This window comes from Athene noctua, chromosome 21 (assembly GCF_965140245.1).
Source record: "Athene noctua chromosome 21, bAthNoc1.hap1.1, whole genome shotgun sequence".
NCBI classification, from domain to species: Eukaryota; Metazoa; Chordata; class Aves; order Strigiformes; family Strigidae; genus Athene; species Athene noctua.
This window is the reverse complement of record NC_134057.1, coordinates 8,900,488-8,921,863: the sequence shown is the minus strand read 5'-3', so window position 1 is coordinate 8,921,863 and position 21,376 is coordinate 8,900,488. Positions and strand designations below refer to the sequence as shown.

At 42.4% G+C, this 21,376-nt stretch overlaps 1 protein-coding gene across 7 annotated transcripts in view; it reads right to left on the bottom strand.

Annotated features, from left to right (window-relative positions):
• Window positions 1-21,376, bottom strand: part of FAM13C (family with sequence similarity 13 member C) — a 55,189-nt gene that overhangs the window by 31,637 nt on the left and 2,176 nt on the right. For 6 of the 7 annotated variants that reach the window (XM_074924476.1, XM_074924477.1, XM_074924480.1 and 3 more), the window contains exons 2-5: window positions 18,520-18,576; window positions 16,603-16,801; window positions 8,979-9,100; window positions 1,125-1,188 (exon numbers count right to left, since the gene is read on the bottom strand). In XM_074924476.1, coding sequence (XP_074780577.1) covers window positions 1,125-1,188; window positions 8,979-9,100; window positions 16,603-16,801; window positions 18,520-18,576 — 442 coding nt within the window. The remainder of the gene's footprint in view (window positions 1-1,124; window positions 1,189-8,978; window positions 9,101-16,602; window positions 16,802-18,519; window positions 18,577-21,376) is intronic. The other variant, XM_074924479.1, reaches the window with a different exon arrangement.

Here is a 21,376-nt window from a genome sequence, read left to right as displayed (position 1 = left end):
GACTATACTCCCTTATAGCATGGAATGTGCCTTACTTGTTAGTATCGAGATTTTCAAAAGTGAGCTGCACAACAATGACACAAATGCACAGGAAATAATTCATTGTAACGAGAAGATTAAGTCTGAATTCCTTTAAAAGGACACATTGTGGTTTTCTCCTAATGGAAGTCAGGCATCTATTAATAGACATAGATGTTCTCTAGCTGACGATGGAAACAAAGCTGTCTTTTCCACGGTTTGTCAGAAATGGGCTTCCCTTCCCCCTTTTATTCCTCTTCATTTTATTTTTTTTTCCACGGTTGTCTTAGTCTACACTTAAAAACCTTGTCTGCTCCTCATTTAAGTGCAGTATTGTTCATTGCCCTTGCAGTGCCTAAGCATACTCCATGCTAGTATGTGGATACCCTTGTTTGTGGGAGATGCTTTATCAGGTTTCCCACTTTGAATAATGGCAAAGCTTGTTTTTGGCCTCCAGTATACTGCTGATTGTGAGAATCTAGCCCAGGCTCATCCGTTGCTTGTCACGATCACACAAACCGCTTCTCTGTGCTCTACTCTCACACCATCCTCCCGGCATAAGCCCTGTGAAAACAGCTTTTGTTTCAAGTGTCACAGGTGGTGGTTGGCTTTCCTTGCTTCCTCTCTTCACTCCAACTCTCTCCTTTTCCCATCTTACAACAAGAGTACCTTCTAGACTACATTGTACTCTTCCTAGTTTATTTACGCAGGAAGTAGCAACCTTGAGAACTCCTTATTTTCAAACAAAACATATTTGATAGCTGAACACTTTGAGCTGTAATATGAGGAAAAAAATCAAATGTTCTTGAAAGATGGCGTTTCACTCAGTCAATATTGAATGTTTAACTCTTTTCTGAGCATAAACAGAAAGCAGCGTAAAGGCGGCTTTAAATATTTTTAAAATCTCTTGCTTTTGGCTTTTAAACTATTACAGCAGTCACGTATCATATTTTTAAGCTTTTCTCCAAAAACATAACTAAAATGATTCATTAAAAAGCCAACCTAAGATTCTTAAGTGATTACATTATTTCAAGACCTTAGAATTAACAGAACCCAAACATCCAATTAAAAATTTGTAACTTACATCAATTTTTGGTTAAGCTTACCTCATTTAAGCTGTTAAGTTGCTCAGTTGCTTCTTTTGGTGAAATGCATGTGTTCTCATCTATTCTACAAAACAAAACAAGAATTTTCACTCAGTAGATTGCTTATCTGTGTTGCAAATATTTCAAACTCTTCGTCATGTCTGTACATAAATTACAAGTTATGGGATAAAGTTGTTTTATTAAAAAAATAACATTTCTGTGAAAGCTACATCTGTATTTTATACCTCATTCAAAACAACAGTGATTTTACTAGAATCCTAAAGAATATATTTAAACTGTGAATGAGGTCCTGGAAACTATGATAGTAAAATCCAGGCTCACTGTTTCACACAGAAAAAGTTCTACAGAAGCATGATCAGCTCTCAGTATCTTGGTGAGCTAATAGGGTTAAAGCCAAGAAAAAGCTCAAACATATGTTTAAATCCAAGCATGATTTGTCCCACATGCTTTAAGTCAGGAACAAGAGTTTTCCTGTATCAGAGCCATGAAGAATAAATCTTTCCGTATTTAAATTTGATGGCATTTCAGGCTCCCAAGCTTCAACTTTCTGCTTAAGCTCTGTTTTGCAGTTTTGACATGGGTGTATCACAAGTTGACTTGCAACTCGGCTGAAGCAAGAAAACCATTGCTGTCTCAGAGAATTGACATGGGAGACTCACTCACAGACATGACCTAAACTAATGCAAAACCCAGATTCCTTTGGACAAAATAATTTTTCAACCCCTTGTGCTCAGTCCCAGCAAAACCAGGTAGTTTTAAAAGTCTCTAGAGACCTCAAAAACAGTACAGACAGATGCACGGGCCTTTGCTGTGGTTCTTCAGAGATTTAGGAGACATTTAAAGACTGGAATGATGGATATGCCACTTTCCTTATGAAAATAGACGCATTAAATAGCTACACAAGGGTGAACAACCACTCGCCTCCAAACAGGATCCAAGGTGTGCAAGTCACATAGGAACGAAAATGAGTCCTTTTGGTGGTGGAACATCCAGCACCAGAATGGGAGGTCTCACAGGCCAGCCAGCCTGCACCTCCCTCAAGATACGTGATCAGAAGAGAGTGATTTCTGGAGATACTTGAGTGGAAAGGTGCCTTGGCTGGCTGACTGCTGTACGAGCACCTGTCCACATCTCTGCGTAGCTCTCCACAGACATCTTATTTCTGCCACCTCACCTGAACATGGACAGCAAACGTCTTCATAATGTGAAGAGAGCAGAAGGAGAATTACAGAAGCAAAAAGGTTAATGCCTCACAACCTATCTCTAGCTTTTAGGCAGCAGAAGAGAGTTAAAGAAAACTGACAAAAAGCATGGGGAGAGACAAAAGGGAAAAAGCATGGGGAGAGTCAAAAGGACTAATTTAATAAGAAAGAGTGAAATATTTATAGTTTGGTTTAATAACACTTAACAAAGGATCTGCAAGCTACCAACAGCCGAAGAATTTCTTCACTAATGAAGAAAAAAACATTTAGAGTGATTTAGTGCATCAAACTAGAGCGAAACATAAAGGGAAGGAAAAGGACACACGTCAGATTTGTACACTTCTAGTGTTCATGTGGATTTCTCCTTTCAGGGTGCGTAACGCATGAAAATGTGAACTCTCCTTAAAAAAATAAAGCAAAAAAACCTAAACACTAGCAGGGATTCTTACAGGTGCTCTACAAAGTTCTACGTAATTCACAGCTGTATCACTCATGAGTCTTGCACTCTGGGGAGGAAAAAGTTTACAGCATCCCTGAAGGACCACTTCTCTCTCATTCAGGCTGATGTTCTTGTCTGCTGGTTTAGGGATGCAGAAGTCTGGCATTTTACTGTTTCTTTCTTCAAGAAAAATACTAGATGTTCTTAGCTTTGCATTCTTTGGATTCTGAAGGTACTGAAACCATGAAGGTGAGTAACCATTTTTGTGTGAAGACCATTTACATTAAGCCATATACGTATGCTGAGCGGATCTGACTCTATATAGAGAGAGTTTTGGGGTGCGCTTTTTTGGTTTTTCACCAAGATTAACTGCCCTGCTAGGCAAACGCAGGGTATCTGACTGTCATCAGGCAACAAAGGGCTTACTATTTAGTACCTATGGGTTGCATCCTACTCATTAAAAGTCAATCAGAAAATATCCATTAACTTCAAAAGCAGCCGGAACAAGCCCTAATTTTCCATCTGTTCTGACTACATTAAAATAATTTTAAGCCTTTGCTGAAATTCTGAATAACTGCAGGCAGTCCTTATTTTGTATAATTTACATCATGTAAAATAATGAAAATGGAATTCTCTCTGTGGCTACTACTCAAATATATGTTATATCATTCTTTATAAAATATGAACGGCCCGATCTCTTACCCTCCCTACAGACTCTGGCTTTGGCAGAATTATCCTGTTCTGCATGGCACAGATGACAAAGATGCAACCCAGCAACACGTACATTTGGAGCTTGTGGACATAAAAAAAAAAATCTAAATACTAATTATCATAACAGAGCTCCTACTAGACTTCAAGGGGAAGATCAATTTGCATGAGCAGTGTGCTGTTTAAAAAGCAGAGCAGAACATGTGAATTATTGAATTATGCATGATATTACTTCCAAACTTGCATAAAATTCAAATAAAACCACGTCATTTAAAAACTAGGAAAAATGTTTGAAGATAACCTAAGCAAATTTACTTCTTATTTCCCAGACAGAACCCAGAAAGGAGCATTACACTCTGTAATTTGCAAGTCTCAATCCAATCCAACCCTGGATTACACTAAACCCATCCTCAGGAGATTCATGTGTTTATGCACCACGATGCCACACATGGTTGGTGTCTTGGGCCAATTAATGTTTTAGTGATGTCAGGATAAATCCTGGCAAGCAAACCACACGCTGTGCTGTGGGTTGAACCCCCTTTTCCAGATTCACTTTCAGCCTATCCTGACCCAATACTCCTTCCCTGTCTCCAGCCCAGCAATCGGCTTCACCCCTCCCACCCTGAGGGCATCATGCCAGGTTAAGAGCTCAGAAAGGTTGGTTTTAGTACGGCATCAGAGGACTGGTTCGTCCTATCCGGAGGTTACATCACACGTGTGTACAGAGCCAGACCCCACAACCAACACACCTCAATGCCAGGAAAACAAAAAGGTCCTTTCTGAGATCTCCACAAATGGCAAAAAGGATTATGAAATTCAAACATAGTCGCCACCTTACCACAGGGCTGCAGGTGGATGCTTCAAAAGTCCTTACAAAGCAATACAGAACCGCAACAGGCTTTCGGATGAACATAAAGCACGCTTCTGCGCGGAAGGAAACGCCACCATTAAGGGCTGAAGGCTGTTTGGATACACCCTGGCTACTCCTTGGGCAGTCTCCAAGTGCTGGAACAAGCAGCCGGCCAGCGTAGCCGTGCCTGTCCCATCAATCACAGCAGTTGCGTAAAGGCTGGCTGTGGATGGCCACAATTGTTTTCCTTATTATGAGCACTTCTCGTACTCACCAGGCACAGTCCTTACTTGGGCTACAGTAAGAAGCTTTTTTTTTGCCCCTCTGTCCTTTCTCAACCTCCCCCTTTTTCTTTTCCTTTTTTTTTTTTTTTTTTTTTCTTCTTGAAGTGTATTGCAACCCAAGAGCTTGCTCAGGGATTTTCCATGCCTTGATACAAGATGCATCACTGGAACAATAAATGCCAATATTTTAATATCAAGATTCCAGAAGAAAGTGATTTTAGGAACAGGTCAGTCCTTTCCCAGCAAAACAATGTTTCATCAGCAAACCCTGATTTACTGACAGAGAGCTATTCGCAGACACATACTGGTCGTGAGGAACTTTTGCCAGGTCTTAGGCAGGGCTCGGTGGGAATCTGGCCAAGTTTTCTCCGTGCTCACCTGGCAGCCTGCGTGGGCACACAGCCTCAGGAGCTCTGAGCTCTGCCTCACCGCGCGTCCGCCATACGGCCCAGGGACATCAGCACTTCTGCAGCTTCCCTGCTCCCTCCCACGTGCCCCTGAGTTGTAGCTGTTCAGCAGAAAGCATGGAAACCACGACAGTCCCCACCTGAACTGCACTCTCAAAAGCTTCTTGCCTTGAAAACTTAAATACTGAAAGCCTTGCTAGAGCCTGGGCTCCCTTGGGGGGAGCACAGAAACAAGGAGACTGGCTGAGCCCAGAATCCAGGGCAGCCCAGGGCTCCCAGCATCTCCAGGTTTCCTGGACAAGAGTCATAGCCCTGACAGCAAGTGCCACCCTCCAGCCTCTGCAGGAATTCGGGACCAACCCAGGGACCATCCTATTCAATAAAACCGCTCCACTCCAATTTTATTTGGGGAATGGGGAAGAGGGGGAGCTTTCAGGAATCTTTTTTTTGCAGAAAACTTAACCCCAAAGCGTAGTTCCCACACTGACTTGGAATGCAACTTTCTTAGAAACACTGACACTCCTACCGCCCAGGATTCCCATGTTTCAGCCCCCTCCCTGTGCCACAGGCATCTGAAGAAAGCACCATCCTCTATCCAGGTAACTGTGTACACAGCTCTGCAATCCACACCAGTTTTGCTGATTGCCTTTGGGAAGGCAATCAGTATGAGCAGCTTTTTGTAATCAGATGTATTGTTCCATATTGGCTTTCCTATTCTCTGTTAAAAAAAAAAGGGCAATTCTCTTTATGGTAACATTTGTTCCTGGGGCCTGCATATAACTTCTATCTCCCAAAGGTGCAGATTATATGACTCTTATCCAACTACACACAATGACTAGAGCAGTATTCAATGTAATCACAAGCAATAGCATTAGAAATTCATGCTCTTGTGAGAAAATATAAAGGTTTCCTTCCATGCAGATGGCATTTTAAATTCTAAATTGATGCTGATGTTCATAAATCATGCATGATAAACACCTCTGGAAATTAAAATCCTTGATTCACAGGTCAGGGGCAGCTCAGCCAGGAACAACAGTATTCATTCCCTCATTCTTCAGACTGTAAACCCCTTCACCAAGTCTATTTTTCCATTTCCTTCCAACCCCACTAGAACTTTTCCTTCACTGTTTCAGTGGTTATCATAAAATTAAAGTAGCTCCCTCAAAAAACCAAACAACACATACACTAATTAGTTATATTTCTGTAGATTTTTTTTTCTCTTATATTCCCTGTTCTGCTCTTCTTTGTCACGTATCTGTTTATGAACATCCCTTGTTAGGTTACCCTGAATTTAGATTGCTCTGCTTAACAGGGACTGAAAAGTTCTTCATAAGTCAGTATTTTTTTAAATCATATTTAAACAAATTAAAACTACCCTGTTTTTAGCTGCCCCACACTCACAGGAACAGATTTTTTTAAAAAACTGACCAGTCCAGAGGCATTTAGACTTGAAATCCAATGAGACTAATGACAGAGCTTGTAGCAGTCTGCAGAAATGAAATTAAAGCAGAAGTAACAACAAGCCACACTTGAAATAATCAACCTTGCTTCTTAGTATGAGACAGAAATAAATCCTTCTTCTATTCTCCCCACGCACATCTGATAGAGGAGCCTGCCCAGCAGCACCCCTGCAGCAGTATGGCCATCTCCTCTTCTCCAAAAGATCAGAAAGCTTTTGGTCTGTGAGTTAGGGGTCCTAGGCAGATGTAGCATTCCAAAGCATTGTTAATTTTAACAGTAACCTACCAAAACCAGGGTGGAAGCTAATGAAACTCAAGTTTTGTGGGGCTAGCAGATGCGTTCTGTCAAAATCTAGCTGTGATGGTCACCTGCTGCCAAGACTTAACGCTTAACCTTTGCCGTGTCCCAGAGCAGAGAAGGCAGAAAACGAGGCAAGGCGTCCTCCCCCGGCAGCCGTGTTTCACAGCCTGTTGCACGAGTCAGTTCTGGGACCCTGATGCAGCGGGCAACAATCTGCATGAGCCGAGACATGGGCATGCTCTGGCCCTATCAAAGCTGACTGACAGCAGAGGGACGGGGCGAGCTGCTGGTCACCCTCACGAGGTGTCACCAGGCACAGTGACCCTCAAACTGCAAGTGGTAACTTCAGCATATGTAGTTCAAAGTCCCCTGCCCCAGCTGGGTGGCGGCAGTATTTTTTCCAAGGACAGTTAAGACAGTTAAAATAAATAAAGTGTGTGTGTGAGGCCAGGGACCATGCATTAATGCTTGTTTACTCCGTGTTTTAAGTTCCTCATTTGAGAGTAAAGTCACCTCAGTTTTGTTGTGCTATAATCAGACTGACACGGCGAGATTTGAGATTTGATCACTAGGCTTTCACAGCTTCTTACCCTGCTAAATCCAGGTACCGTTATTTAACAGACTTAGCCCTTGTGGATAGCAGGCTTCCTAGAGGAGCTACCCTGGCGTTAAGCAGAAATAAATAGCACAGAGAACAACGGTTTAATGTCAGGCAAACTCAACTAAAAAGGCCAAACGAAGTGGACAGGGGAATTTTACTGTAGTTGCTGTTTATTCATGCACACTTCGGTTCTTTAAAGTCCATGTTTCTTACATCATGTTCCTTTCATCAATCAAAACTAACCAATGTTATTTCATTATCTACCCCTGTACAGACCTCGTACCTGCAGAGCCACTAGGTAGGTCTAACTCTCTGATACCAAACTCACTGTGCTCCTCTTTACGAGAAATCCATGTGATTTTTTTTCCTAGTATAAAGAATGCCAGAAAAAGAGAAGGCAGGCTTCCTAGGCTGGGGCTAATTAGAAACACTGAGATGCGGTGTCTCAATTGCACATACAAGCATTGGAGGGTGAAGGCAGTTCTTTGTGAAAGCTAATTAAATGCTTGGTCATTCTGCTAAAGCTTCCTTTGAGAGCACAAATTAACATCATTTACAGTGTTGCCTACTAAAAGCTGTGGTGAAGGCACCCGGTTCATTTCACATAAGCACCAAACTGCCGTTGGATGGCAACCGTCACTACTAACCTAGTCCTGACAGTGAAACAGCTTGGAGGCAACGAGCTCTGGATGTCAACTAGCTGTGCCCTGACCCACTGAGCATCCCTGAGACCTGCTGCCCCGGTCCCTCCGAAGAGAGCCAGAGCCTCTGCCACACAGCACCAAGGCTGCCATGCACCTCGAGACAGAGAACAAGGAGCAGAGACCTGGCTCACCTGCCGAGACGGGATGTGCACAGCAGAGCAGGGCCCCACCAGAACCCCAGCATGGGAAATCTGTAAAGCAGTGCCCCAAAAACTGATGGCTGTGAAGAACTTGATCTTATTTACACAGTCCAAGCCAGCCAGTAAAAGTGAAATCTTATCCTTAGGACACACCTTTGCTGGTAGATTGGGCCAGCTGGATGAGTTGAAACCTTATTTTTAGCCTTTTGCACAGCCATGAAGGATCAGAGGAGGAACTGTGACTTCCAACAGTTACCAGAGCTGAGTTATCTGCCATCAAGACTCAGCTAATGCCTGACCTGAACACCCTGTACCCTTCACAGCATTGGAACAAGCACAGTTGCCACAGCATCCAGGGTCTAAACCATACCTAAATGCACACCCATGCTAAAACCAGGTGTGCAGGTTCACATTCCCATTTCTCAGTGAGAATACGGCTCTGAGAAACAGTGAGGCACGTCAGCACCAGAGGAAAGAGAAGTGCCAAGATATTTTTGAAACTTGGCACAGAGGAATTGAAGTTCCTGATCTGAGGATGTTCTTCCTGCTTGAAAAGTAAGGGGTTTAAAGAAAGATGAAATTTGCATTCTTATCTTCATCCCTTTCAAATTCTCCAAATAGTTCCAGCCATATAAATACAGAACACAACTGCCAGTGAGAGCCAGGAGTCTGAATATTTTACACAAAAGGCAGCAAATGAATTAGCCTTTCCCACAGTTAATCAGAACTGAAATGTGCTGTCTCATCCCAAGGCTTACCTCGGTTGAAATCTCACGACTGCTTCCTGGCATCTTAAAGCCATGTTCTGTGCATAGTCATTAGCTGAGGATCCAGCCTTCCCCTGCCACTCCGAGAGGCCTGGCAATGCACTTTCCAGCTCCTGCACAAAGAAAAAAAAAAAAAAGGTTGATTGCCCTGTCAGTACCCATCAGGCTTAACGGAATATTTTGCTTTAAGAAAAAAAGAGCTCCACGAGATGGGATGCTGATTGTGGTTTGTTATTTTTTAGTAATAATCTGGAAACATCTGGAAAACACAGACTAGAAAAGGTTCTAAACAAAGTAGTACCTTTTTTCACTGGAAAATTTTTTGGAGACCGAAGCAGACTGCAACCCGTTTTCTGTTTATTAGTTAGATAATAGATGTCAACATCTGAGCTGAACATACACAGAGTTCAGTATTTTTTGGGCTATGTATACATTCACATTTCATTTGAAATTATTTACTCACAAGTCAGTAATATTTTATTACTTGGGCATTATCAGAAAAAATTTGCCTGACAAAAGCAAATGCAGTTTGCTTAAATAAGCTTTGTAAGGTTTAACCAGTTTCCTTTTTCCTTTTGCTCCCTAGCATATGCACAACTTTATGAATAGGGTATTACTGCAGGAGGAGTAAAAAGCAGTGAGGAAAAAACGGTCACATCGGCCAACCTGCCACACAGAGAATAAAAAAGCCAATTTAGTCCAACAAATTGAGGGAGGAGGAATTAGAAAAGTATGTATTTTACTCCAAGCTTTTGAAAGCCAGTTGTAGGGCTGTGGCAAGATGTGTTCAGCACATCTTCATTTCCTTACCTATAAAATGGGTTATAATATTTCCCTTCCCTTCCTTACATTACAAAAAATGTAATCATCAAAGTGGGACTCTTTCCTACTTCTTTATTAGCCTTTATCATCCGATATTTTATTCTAATAGTTTACAAAATTAAAATACAATGTGTTTTGTAAAGCAATAGTGTTCACTTCCACTGGTAAAGCAATGAGTCTGGTTTTGCTCCAGTTTCAAAGCTTAGTTGAAAGCCTGGAAGTCGGAAGTTTGGATAGAACTGTTTGCATGGGAATTTGGAGGGTTGAGGTCATTCTACATCTACAAAAACAGTGGCTGCTTTTACTTCGTTCTCAGTCTGCTCTATCTTTACAGATTACAAGTGAAGCTTGTTTAGAGATACACTGTATTTAAATAAAACGGAATTACACTTTTATAAAATGTTCAACTTTATAAAACAGTTTTAAATTTAAGAAAGTCGCCCAAATGGTCTCCTCTCAGGAGAAATATTCAGTGCCTGCTGCTCAGAATTAATGATGAAGGACTAAAGGACTAAACTAAAAAACCCCAAACAACTGGTAAAAATTAAAAAAAAAAAAAAAAAAATCTGATCATTGGCATTTCCTCCCCATGATGACATTTTAACTATAGGATATTTGTTGCATAAGTGAACGCTAATTCCTCCTACTTAGTCCGTGAGATGAACATAAAAAGAGAGCTGGAATCTATCTCTATAAAGCAGCAGCTGTCAGCATCGTGATGAAGCTGCTCAGGAAGAAGCAGCCATGTGCTAACACCACGCCCCCCATCCGTGGGGTATGTCCACGCTGCGTTTATGAAGTGCAGACCTGCCCTGGGCCTCAAAGTACCTTCCCTGCCAGCTGAAGAGCCTTGCACTAACATTAGTTTGCTTTGCACCAGCCACTGCAGTAGAACTGACCCAGCAGAGGTCAATCAATACTGACTACCCACAAGGGGCACGGTTCCAAAACAGACTTCCAAACCAGAGGCTCTCTCCTTTTCAGACTGGATGTTACAAAGCTCTGGTGATGGCAGAGCAAATGAATGAAAGCCTCACTCAGCTGATTGGCATTACTTTCCTTTGTTACCCTTTCTCTCCTTCAGAGCCTTCTAGGACAGATGTCTCCCCCCCCTCGTCATGTCTCTCCAACGTCGGTTAACATTGAATGAATATTTTATGCAAAAATGGTGATAACAATTTGGGTTATAAATGGACAGCGGGGGTTTTTTTGCAGTTGTTCAAGTTTTTCCATTACTATCTGAACATTATTTTCCCTTAGTTACACAAAAATTATCATATGCTCTTGGGAACTAAACAGGTCAACACAACAGTTTTTATTAAAGTTCAAGGTGGAAGTGGATTGAACCAGTTCAGCTTATTTTATTTGCCCAGAAATCTTCAGTGGTTTGTTGGTCTCCAGATAGAAACAGGCATTTTTTACATTCATGCTTAGAATCTCCTGTAAGGACTGGGTTACATTTTGCTAGGTAATGGACCTGAGAGAAAATAGAAAGAATAACACCACATTCTCTAAAAAGTGTAACTTCTATATGGGCAACAGCAAAACTGGAAGAAAGAATTCTGCATCATCATGGTGATGCTTACTGGAAATGTTCTTTCTCAAAGAGATTTAATAACAGAATCACGTAGGAGGACCACAAATGAGATCTCAGAAAAGCCTCTGGAACTGAACCTGGGAATTTGTATTATTTGTCAGTCTGAGGGATGCAGACTAGGGCGAGAGAGGGAAGAGGTCAGGACCCTGTAGTTCAGGAGATGACTTCCTTATGTCTGTAGCAGCATTCCTGGGTATTTCTTGTCAGGACTTGAACCCCAGCTTTTTATGCCATCGTCTGACAATGTGGGGTTTCAGGATACGGTAGGATTACCAAAAGAGGCAACAGCCATTGACTTATAGCAGCCAAAGACTTTGTCTAGAGTTCTTGCAATAGCCTCAACACTTAGATGTGCTTAGCTTCAGAAGCTGACTGCAAAAGCTGTTCATACAGATAAAAAGAAAATTTTGGGTGCTATGTAAATGAGTGAAACAAGCATGTCAAGTTAAGCAGGTGTGCCTTATGGGTGAAGCCCTCTCAGTGTTGTACTGTTTAAGTTAATCAAAGTCAGACCAGTTAAGTTGCAAAACCAAAACTGCGTTAAGGTGGTAAATTTGCTTCAGCAGAAGCCTCTTCCACAACACTCCCCTCCAGTATCAGCAGAGAGAACGTGGCAATTCAAGATGCTTTCTGCTAGATGGAAGGGAAAGCTGAGGACAAGAATATGTGTTGGTAATAAGCGCTCACTTGCAGGCATGATGTTTGAGGACTTGGGGGGTTTTTAGCTTTTCTTTCTTTTTTTTTTTTTTTTTTTCCTTTCTTTGTTGTTGTTCATAAGTTATGTCATCAGGTTGTTAAAGAGTAACCTTAAGGAAACACCCTTGATGGAATCTCTATTTCTAAGAGCAGTGAAATCCATTCCTGATGTGTCAAAGGCATCTAACAGTATAGTGCTGTCTTCTATTGCATTTTTGTGTCTTCTTCACTACAGAGAGTGAAGCTTCTATAACGAGGCTGTATCTGCTAAGCAGTCTGTGAAGAGGGAAATCTTCAGGCATTGCTGAGAAGTCTCAGTGCTGCATGATATTGACTTTGTACACACAAAAAAAAAAAAAAAAAACACGTGGGTTTGGAAGCAGCCAAAAATTACCATCATGGATACGCTTGTTCAAATAAATAATCTTCTGTTTCACAAGCTAAAATTTTTTTAAAACCTATTTCCCTCAAAAAAATCACAGCATGTCATAACCCATCTCTGTCAGAGCACCCGAATTACAGCACAGGCATAGAAACCTTTGCTGTGTTTACGCAGCAGCTTAGTCTGCCCTTGAACTCCAGAAAGTGCCTTGCATCCTTCATATGCTTTCTCCAACACCCAGACACTTCCTTCTCTCTTCAGATGCAAGCACCATGCAAATATTGTACCAGCATTTAGGCCCACAGCCCTGGCAGACCTCGTGGTGCTGTGTCGATGTAGAAAATAGCCAGGACTGAGTCCTGAGCAGAAAAGCCTCCTACCCCTCCTGGAATTGCCAGTCCATACAGGAAAAGAAGCAAGAACATTTAACAGACAGTGAGTTGAACAGATTTAATCCAGGATGTGACGTATGGCTTAAACATAAACAGAGTACACCTAAAAACTGAACCTGCAGACTGCCTGACACGTTCATGTATTTCTGCAGCTAACGTGTTAACATCAAATCTGTTTTTTCTGACGCCTGTGCATTTAAAACCACGATTTTAACGTAAATTTACTGGAAGTTCTATGAAATCCATGCAATTTTCCCACTTTATACTCAAAATACAAAATTTCACGCCGCAGTTTTCAGCATTCCCCACCTCTAGGGCGTTGATTCTCAAACCACCGTTTCATTTTTATAGTCATTCACCTTGATTATATGACTTTAAGCTTTTACTGTCTCTACCTATTAGGTAGCATGTTTAGTGTCACTTTATTTCTCAGTAACAATAAGGAATTTGAGGATGACTCGTTTAATAATCTATATTCTATGTGCTTCGAAGGTGAGTGACAGGAGAAAGGATTAGCAAGGAAAGCAGACTTTCCATTCCTCACCATCTGTTCCCACACTGACACCCCTGAGCATGTTCTGAGCATATGCTTCCTCACCTCTTGAAGGCAAATAAATCCCAATTAATTTGTTTTTCTGTAGGGTAACATTGCAGAATTAGTAAAGGATCTCCTGAAACCATAGGAAAGATGAAACCAAGGAACTGGAGTACGGCAGTGTGATCACATTCCGGCAGCCTGCTGCCACCTTTGCTCTACTTGAACACCGAGGTCTGTTCCCTCCCAGTGACCGTTCTGCAATGGAAACCCCCTGGATTCACACTAGTAGAAACTCACACAGAATTGGTTCCCATCCAAACACACTTTAAAGCTTCCAACACGTGAAACAAACTTATTTATCTCCCAGTAGCGTATTCTGATTTTAAAGGGACAATTTTCTGAGAAAGCAACTCACATGCTTATAACACACAGGAGCGAGTAGCAAATATTTCCTTGGCCTATCAAAGCAACACCTTTGAAAGAGATAACCATCCCTGCAATATTGTCACCGTTTCTTTCTGATGCCACATAGAAGTCAGGTAGGGGAAGCGAGAAGACTTGGGAAAGCACTCTGTCCATAAACTCAGGAAAACAAGGAAAACCAGTTTAATCACCATGTGCAGTGCATCGTGTTTTTCTTTCATAAATGCATGTGCTCAGATATTGCTGTTTGTCAGCTCAACACCAGCTGCTTGTAAGTACATTGTTTATCTCACAGAGTGGCTTGGTGCCAAGGTGTTTCCCAAAAGGAAGGTATATGCAGTTGCACAGTGTTTCGAAGCATCAGTCTGGTCCACTTTTCCAGATAACCACCACCTGCCATATACATATAAACAACAGCTACCAGAAACAGCACAGCAGCACTTTGCTTTCAGCTTCAAAACGGAGAGAAGCAATTGTTATCACAACCAGGACTGCTAACCCAGACAGCTGCAACAGGCCTTGGGAGGTCATAACCCACCAAGGATCCCAGTGAGAACCCCCACCCAGAACCAAACCCTTCGCAGAGCTCTGCTGCAGGCAGAGCCTTGTTTTTCATAGGCACCGTTAACAAAGGCAGCAGCCAGATGATTGCTTCCCTAAGAATAAAAGCCCTTGAGGCAGCTGAAGATGCAGCAAGGCAAGCACTAGTGGCCAAGGACCATGCACATCCTCACTAATGAGAACAAAAGCTGCGAGAAATGAAGGGTTTGGTAGGTGCTTTATCCAAAACAGCTTCCTTCTGCAAACCATTCCAAGAGGCAAACGTTTTCCTCTGCAGCAAGCGCCACAGGACTCAGTGTAGATATAAGATATCCATTAAAAAGTCTGTCTCAGCACTAGGATACAATTCCATCTGTGAATGAGTGGAGTTTCTGTTATGGGGGAATGTTTGCTTTGTGTTTATGTTGTATATTACACGTTATTACACCTAAAGCTCCACACTAGTTCTCATCCCTCAAGTGTTCCCATCAAATCAAAGGTGAGATAAAATGGTGCCTACACATCTTCGCTCTTCCAGTATGCCAGAGATGGGAGCAATGGATAGTGTGGGGGCTCAGGACCACTGTCGTCTTTCCTAATTCAAGCCTTTGAGTCATGTGAAAATTATCTGCCTGACACTGCTTTTCCTTCCAGAGGCTGCATATCTAAGCTGCACTGGCATCTTATGGCAGTCTAATTATTATGCTCAGAAAATTTCCCATGAACATATATCAACATTTTCAGTTAACCACTTCAGGCCACGTAAAATACCACAGAGCAGCAAATGTGTGCTGCGTTAGCTCTCACTGGGTGAGAGAGGCAGGCACGGCACGCACGGGGAGCGGGCAGACGGGAGACTTGCATGTAGCTGAAAATGCCACGATGAGACAGATCTTGCCCTGTTTAGGACTTCTTCATGTCTCCTTTTCCTGATACACTCCCTTGTGTATCAGGACTTATCCTTTTCCTGATACATCTCCACTTATTTTTCATAGGGAAATATTTCCTCTTATTTTTCTTATCTGCTGATAAATATGCACACCTTATCTCCCTGCAGCCTAAATAATATTACCTAGTAAAACAATACAGTTGCAGAAAATCAGCAGTTATTAATTCATCTCAGGGATGAACTCCAGAAAAACATTAAAAAAGATTAGGGCAAAAGTTGACATGGATATTCTGAAAGAGACTGTGCTAATGCCATTGGGATGCCATATGCTTTTGCTTTTTCTTCTGGGATTCAAAATTATATTCCCCACTTAGAAGGTAAGACGTGGCATCCAAGGTGATGAATTCCCATTCTAAACTTGAAAACATGAAGCAAAATAATTCCTGGTCTGTGATGAGTTCAAAGCACTTCAGAAAGTGCTCTGCAAGTTTCTATCCACAAACAGGAAGGGAGGAGAGACAGAATACAGACAAATACATCAGAAAAAAAGATGTAAATACAGACATTTTGATGTATTTACAGATGTGAGGCCGTGTGCCTACTGCAGGCTGACAATCTACCAACGTTATCATCAACTGTCTTGGTTATGAGAATATTTCTAGCTGAGGGGACCGGCACCAGAGCTCCACCCCTTGCACTGCACATGAGGTTGGCTTGGGAAGCACCAGGGGAGAGCAGAGGTACCTCCCAGACACCAACAGAAGCTTCTTAATTTCTAATTTTCTTTGATAGCCTTGAGAAAAGTTACAGTTCTGCTCCCCTCAGCTCAACCCCGGGAAGCCTGTGGGCAAGAGCACTGGTACCAGAATCTGCACTGGAGTAGATTTATTATTTAAAGATGAGGAAAAAGAGAAAGTGAGATAAAAAGAAAGCATGAAATCTCTCCATTGGCAGCCAAAATACCAGTGCAAGATATCTTCAGTCAAATAAACAAAACAGAAAAAGTCCAATCAAGTACTGCAGCTACCAAGATTTTTACATTTGGTGCAAGGAGTCACAGGAAATTTGAAGAGATGTATTTGCACATCTTCAGCTATGCGCTCCACTGGCTTCTGGCAGCAATTGCAACACACCCCTCTCTGCAATTCCCTGTCTGAAAGAAATTGTCTGTTGTTCCAGAAGGGTTCCAGGACTCCGGATCCCTGAAAACTGGGGTAGATTTTTGCGGTCTCTCCTCACATCGTGGATCACCAGGGACTCCCACTTTGCATTTCGAAAGGTGTGTTCGCTCAGACACTGTGCCATAAACATACCCTCAGTAAATTTAGTTCTTTACCTGACTTTCCTCATGGCTTTTCCCATTCTCTAGCTTTGCAATAGGCTTAGGTTTTCTTAGCTTCAAGTTGCCCATTTCAGGCTTCAGAGCGTGGTCGATCACCGCCTGCTGCTTGTGCTGCTGAGTGGCTTGCAAAGGCAGCTGCCCTTCCTCTAAGACAGCGGCGTTGTCCGGATAATTTTCTTTGTTATCGTCATCTCTGTAAGAAAATAAAATTGAAATGCATCAGGCAGGACTGCAGACACCTGTCAAAACATTATGAAGGAAGAACAGCAACAAGTTCTTAGCTATTCGTGGCATTTTAATTTTACCAAGTTGAGTAGTCTACACATCAACCCCTGCATATGTTAGTGCCGTGAGTCTGAGAGGCTGCTGCTTATTGTCAAATCACATGCTAAACTACTCCTCATATTATTACACATTCAACCGTGGAGCCATTTTAATAAGACTGGTTTTAGAGGCACTCTTTGGCTTCAGCCCTATAGTTCATATTCCCCAAATAAACTCTGAAAGTTTTTCATGCAGACCTTTCCCCGTTGAATGATTCACCCTGGGTTATAATCTCACAAAAACGTTGTCACACAGAATAATGCCTCCCTACAGTCACAATTCCCTTCCGACAGTCTCTGGTTTTGAGGGCTTTTGGACCAAGTGAGGGAGGTAGGCATACAACGTAGGGTTTGAACAGTCAGAGGCGTGTTTGGGTGGAAGGGACAAGTAGCACGTGCTCCCAGTTTGGAGAAAAGCTCATCCTGTATAACAGCACATCTGGTGGTTTAAACAGAAACTTGCTCATGGACGCTCAGGTACAGATATTTTCAATCTCCACCTAGCCTACAGAGTGCAACCCGTCCTTGATAGTCTTATCCACACCCAGTCAATCCCACCTTGGACTGGGCTAATGCCTTCCACTGGGAGCGTCTCCCTGGCACCATTAAGAAAGTTGCCCCAATGCAGGCTGCCTGCTTAGTTGGCAGGATAAGCAGATCAGCATTACTGCTCCGAAATCCCTGGGTGTTGCTTAGTTTGCAGGTGAAATTTCAGATGTTAGCTTCGGCTGGTAAAATCCTAATGGTTAGTCGAGAGACAACCACTCTCCTGATGTGAAACTTCCACAACTGAGGGTGTCAAGAACTATTGAATTAAATCGCCCTGAGATTTTTTATTTTTTTTTTTTTTAGAAAGTATAATTTCCTAACTCAACATTTTCTCCTAAGGATCCTGAGCTGCCAAACTCACTTTCCATCTGTGGCCCACCAGTATCCAGATGGATGCTCGCAGGGTGCCCATGGAGCTAAACACCTCTGCTGCCCATGCCATCCACAAGTGTGTGCCAAGGCAGTCATAGCTACAGCGTAGGGTGATTTACATCTTACGGGCATCTCATCAACGTGCAGAAGTGTTGCTAATTTTAAGGCAACATCCGATTTAAAAATCTTTCTGAAAGGTTAAGTTGCATCGTCTAGCAATCAACGTATACTAACACAGCCATGAGAGACACATGCCTCAAGAATACTTCGGTGAAATTACGATTTGAAGGATTTTTTTTCACAGCCACTCATGCGTGAGCATATCCTTGCACAGTTGCAAAACTCCTCTTACTACCACTTTGTACCAGCTGTCGTACTGTAAAATTCAATGTATTAACATCAGACCTGCATCTATATGAAAGTAACATGATGTGAAGAACACAGACTATATTTACTCATATAATAACAAGAGTACTTAATATTGTTCACACAAAAATACACAAGACAAACATGCATTTCCTATAAATACCAATAGCCTTAGCAGGTAATACCCCAGAAATTCTGCATTCCCCTGAGAATAAAAGCTTCTTTCTAAGGGTTTCACAGAAGCACTCTGACAGCTTTATTTGTTGCCGATACATTTCAGACAAAATTTGCAGTAGAATACCTGGGGCTGGAACTGCCTGCTTGATCTTCATGTACAGAGTCTGAATCCCCTTCACACCTTGAAAACGGATACAAAAAAACTGCTGATTTTTCTGCCAGCTGCAGAAATTTAGCTTTTAGTAACACGACAGTGCAGCTCAAAGTATAAACACATTTCTCCTTCTCGCACCTCACTTGGGGTCATTTAATGCCATAGCTGCTCCATGGTGGGCCAAATCTCAGAGGAAGAAGAGAACTTGAGGTGTTAAGTGCACAGATTTGGTCTATCTTTTTCAGTCGGAGGGAAATAATGATGACAAAGAATTCAGATATTACAATAAAAATTACAGGCAAAATTACAAGAAATTCTGTATTTTGATTGCTTATAGTATACTTCACATTTAAAACAAGAATTAGAAACAATTAGCTAAGGGTGTTTTTCTCCTAGACTCACAAAAATATTAACTGTAGTAGAGCGGTCGTTCTTTCTACAGCAGGAAAAAAGAATCCCCAAGTAAGTTCTAAAGTGATCATTAGTCTTAAAAGGTAAACTAGCAGAATCTTTTAAGATGCCTAAAGAAAACATAATCAATTACATCCCCTTAAGTTACAAACCACAGAATTGTCATAACGCTGCCTAATCAAAAGAGATGCCTGGATAAATGTGCTAACCCCAGTGTTGAACAGTATATTGTGCAGCACGGCTGGACTTTGTGGAGTGATATAACTGCAAAGCCTATGAGCTGTCTTTCTTCAAATAAACATACAGGTATATGCATACACTCCTAACAAATACGCAAACATCCTTTCTAGGTATTATTCCTGGGGAAAAGTCGGGGCCCTCTCCTCACCCGCTGTCCATACTCACAGGGCACAGACAGTAGGCAGGCCTGGATCACTTGAAGTTTGCCGGCAGAGGAATCTCTTCATTATGAGGGAAGCAGCCTGTACTTCTGCTGACTTGATAAATTTTCAGAATTGCCCCTCTTAGGACAGAGCACATCAAGTGATGAATTCATAGCTCCGCACTGCACTATGATGGCAAGGTTTGTAATACATCCCTCTTTCCCACCAGTCTTCTGCTAGTATCTATCAAAAGCCAGACTGCAGCAGAAAATATTTAAAGGGACACTCAAGTGTTTACACTCCCTGAATACATCAGCATATGAATAAAAGCATTTGCTGCTTGCAACTGGAACTATGACTACAGTTGCAGAGCTCCCCTAGTCACACAGCATTCCTGCAACCGATGCGGTTCTCCCCACAAGGCACAGCGGGATCACGGATAGAAGACAGGGGTTGATGTACAAAATGGATAAATTCACTGTAGAAATCTAGTTGCCCTTGCCTCTGGATGCCGGTCACACCTTGCCCTCTGGTCTGTCACTAATCACCTCACCAAGGTGTCTGACACCAGCAAGGTGTGAGGATGGGACATACTGGGGGTGTGAAGGAGGAAGCCCAGAACGAAAGAAACCTGGAACCTAGATGGAAAACATGAAGGAAAATTTCAGGGGGAGAAAAACAGCAAGGAAATACACGGTGAGGAGGCTGTGCCATGGTCAGAGCTGGATGGACAGAGCTCCCAGCACAGACACGAGAGCAGGGTAAGATGCCACCAGGCATGCTGTGCACCATGGGTCAAGCCACAGTCAACAAAGGCCAGGGACCCTCTAAAGGGACAAATTCTCCCTCCTGCGTGTGCCACAGGAAGGGGGGAGAGGAGGAAGCAGCTCTGCTACCAGCTTCACTCGGGCCTTCCTCTCCCCAGTTGCCACACCTGGCAACCTTCAGTCCTGAAAGACCATTTTGGTAACTGGGAGCACTCTGGAGGGATGGAGGATGACTGAGCACAGGTCCATCAGCCAAGTCTATGTGTGCATATTCCTTAAATTGAGGAAGTGTCCCGGCAGCTGCTTTGCCTGAGCTGGCTGTAATAAGGTCATCTTGAGCAGTAGAGATCCTAACTTAGCACCCAGCAACTGATACAAGTCACAAAACCAGACAGAACTTAAAAACACCATAAGTGAGCACGGCAAAATGTGTTTGAATAACCGGATCGCAGTAGGTAGGAAAGATAAGCAATAATGAATCAAAGAAGACTATGTCCATCATGTAATAAAAAGATTGTGATGAAGTTCAGAAGCAACACACTCTAATAGAAACGTTTCTCTTTGTAAGAACAAATATTAATGAAGAAAGCTCACTCACACGAGACAGTGCTTGAGGCTAAGACCATAGCAGGACTTCTAAGAAGATTAATTCATTATATAATTCAAATATCCATCATTAAAGCACAGAGTGTTTTTACCTCAGCTTCTTTAAGAAATGCAGCTCGTGCCACCTGTCTGCACATGTCAACGCACACACGCACACACTCTTCTCCTCTCACCAGTAACTTGTAAATCTTGGTGTCCGACTTCAGCTACATGTAACAGAGGGATATCCAAGAGTTCCACAAGTTTTGTGATAGCTTGTGGCCACACAGTAGAGTTCCCACCAACCCAAAAGCTGCAGCAGCATCTCACTCATTCCTAAAACATCAGAGAATGGGCCAGAACAGCTTCAAGTCATAAATTAATATGGGTTGAAGCTTACATTGGGCAGAAAGAATGTCTTTTGACAAAACCAGTGATGTGAATCCTTTTCTTTCAGTGCCCAATCTAACTACTGACTGATGCATATGTCTCTCAGAAGGAAGTACACCCCTCGCTGAACTTATGGCATGGGCCACAGTCAGGTCAGAGTGCTGCCTCTTTTATTTTTCTTCCAAGGATCTCTGGTTTAATGGCATTAGCTTTTTTAACTGTCTTCCATTTTCCCCTTTCCATAGGAGCCATTTCAGTACAACGTGCAAACTGCTCCTTTTTGCTGACTTG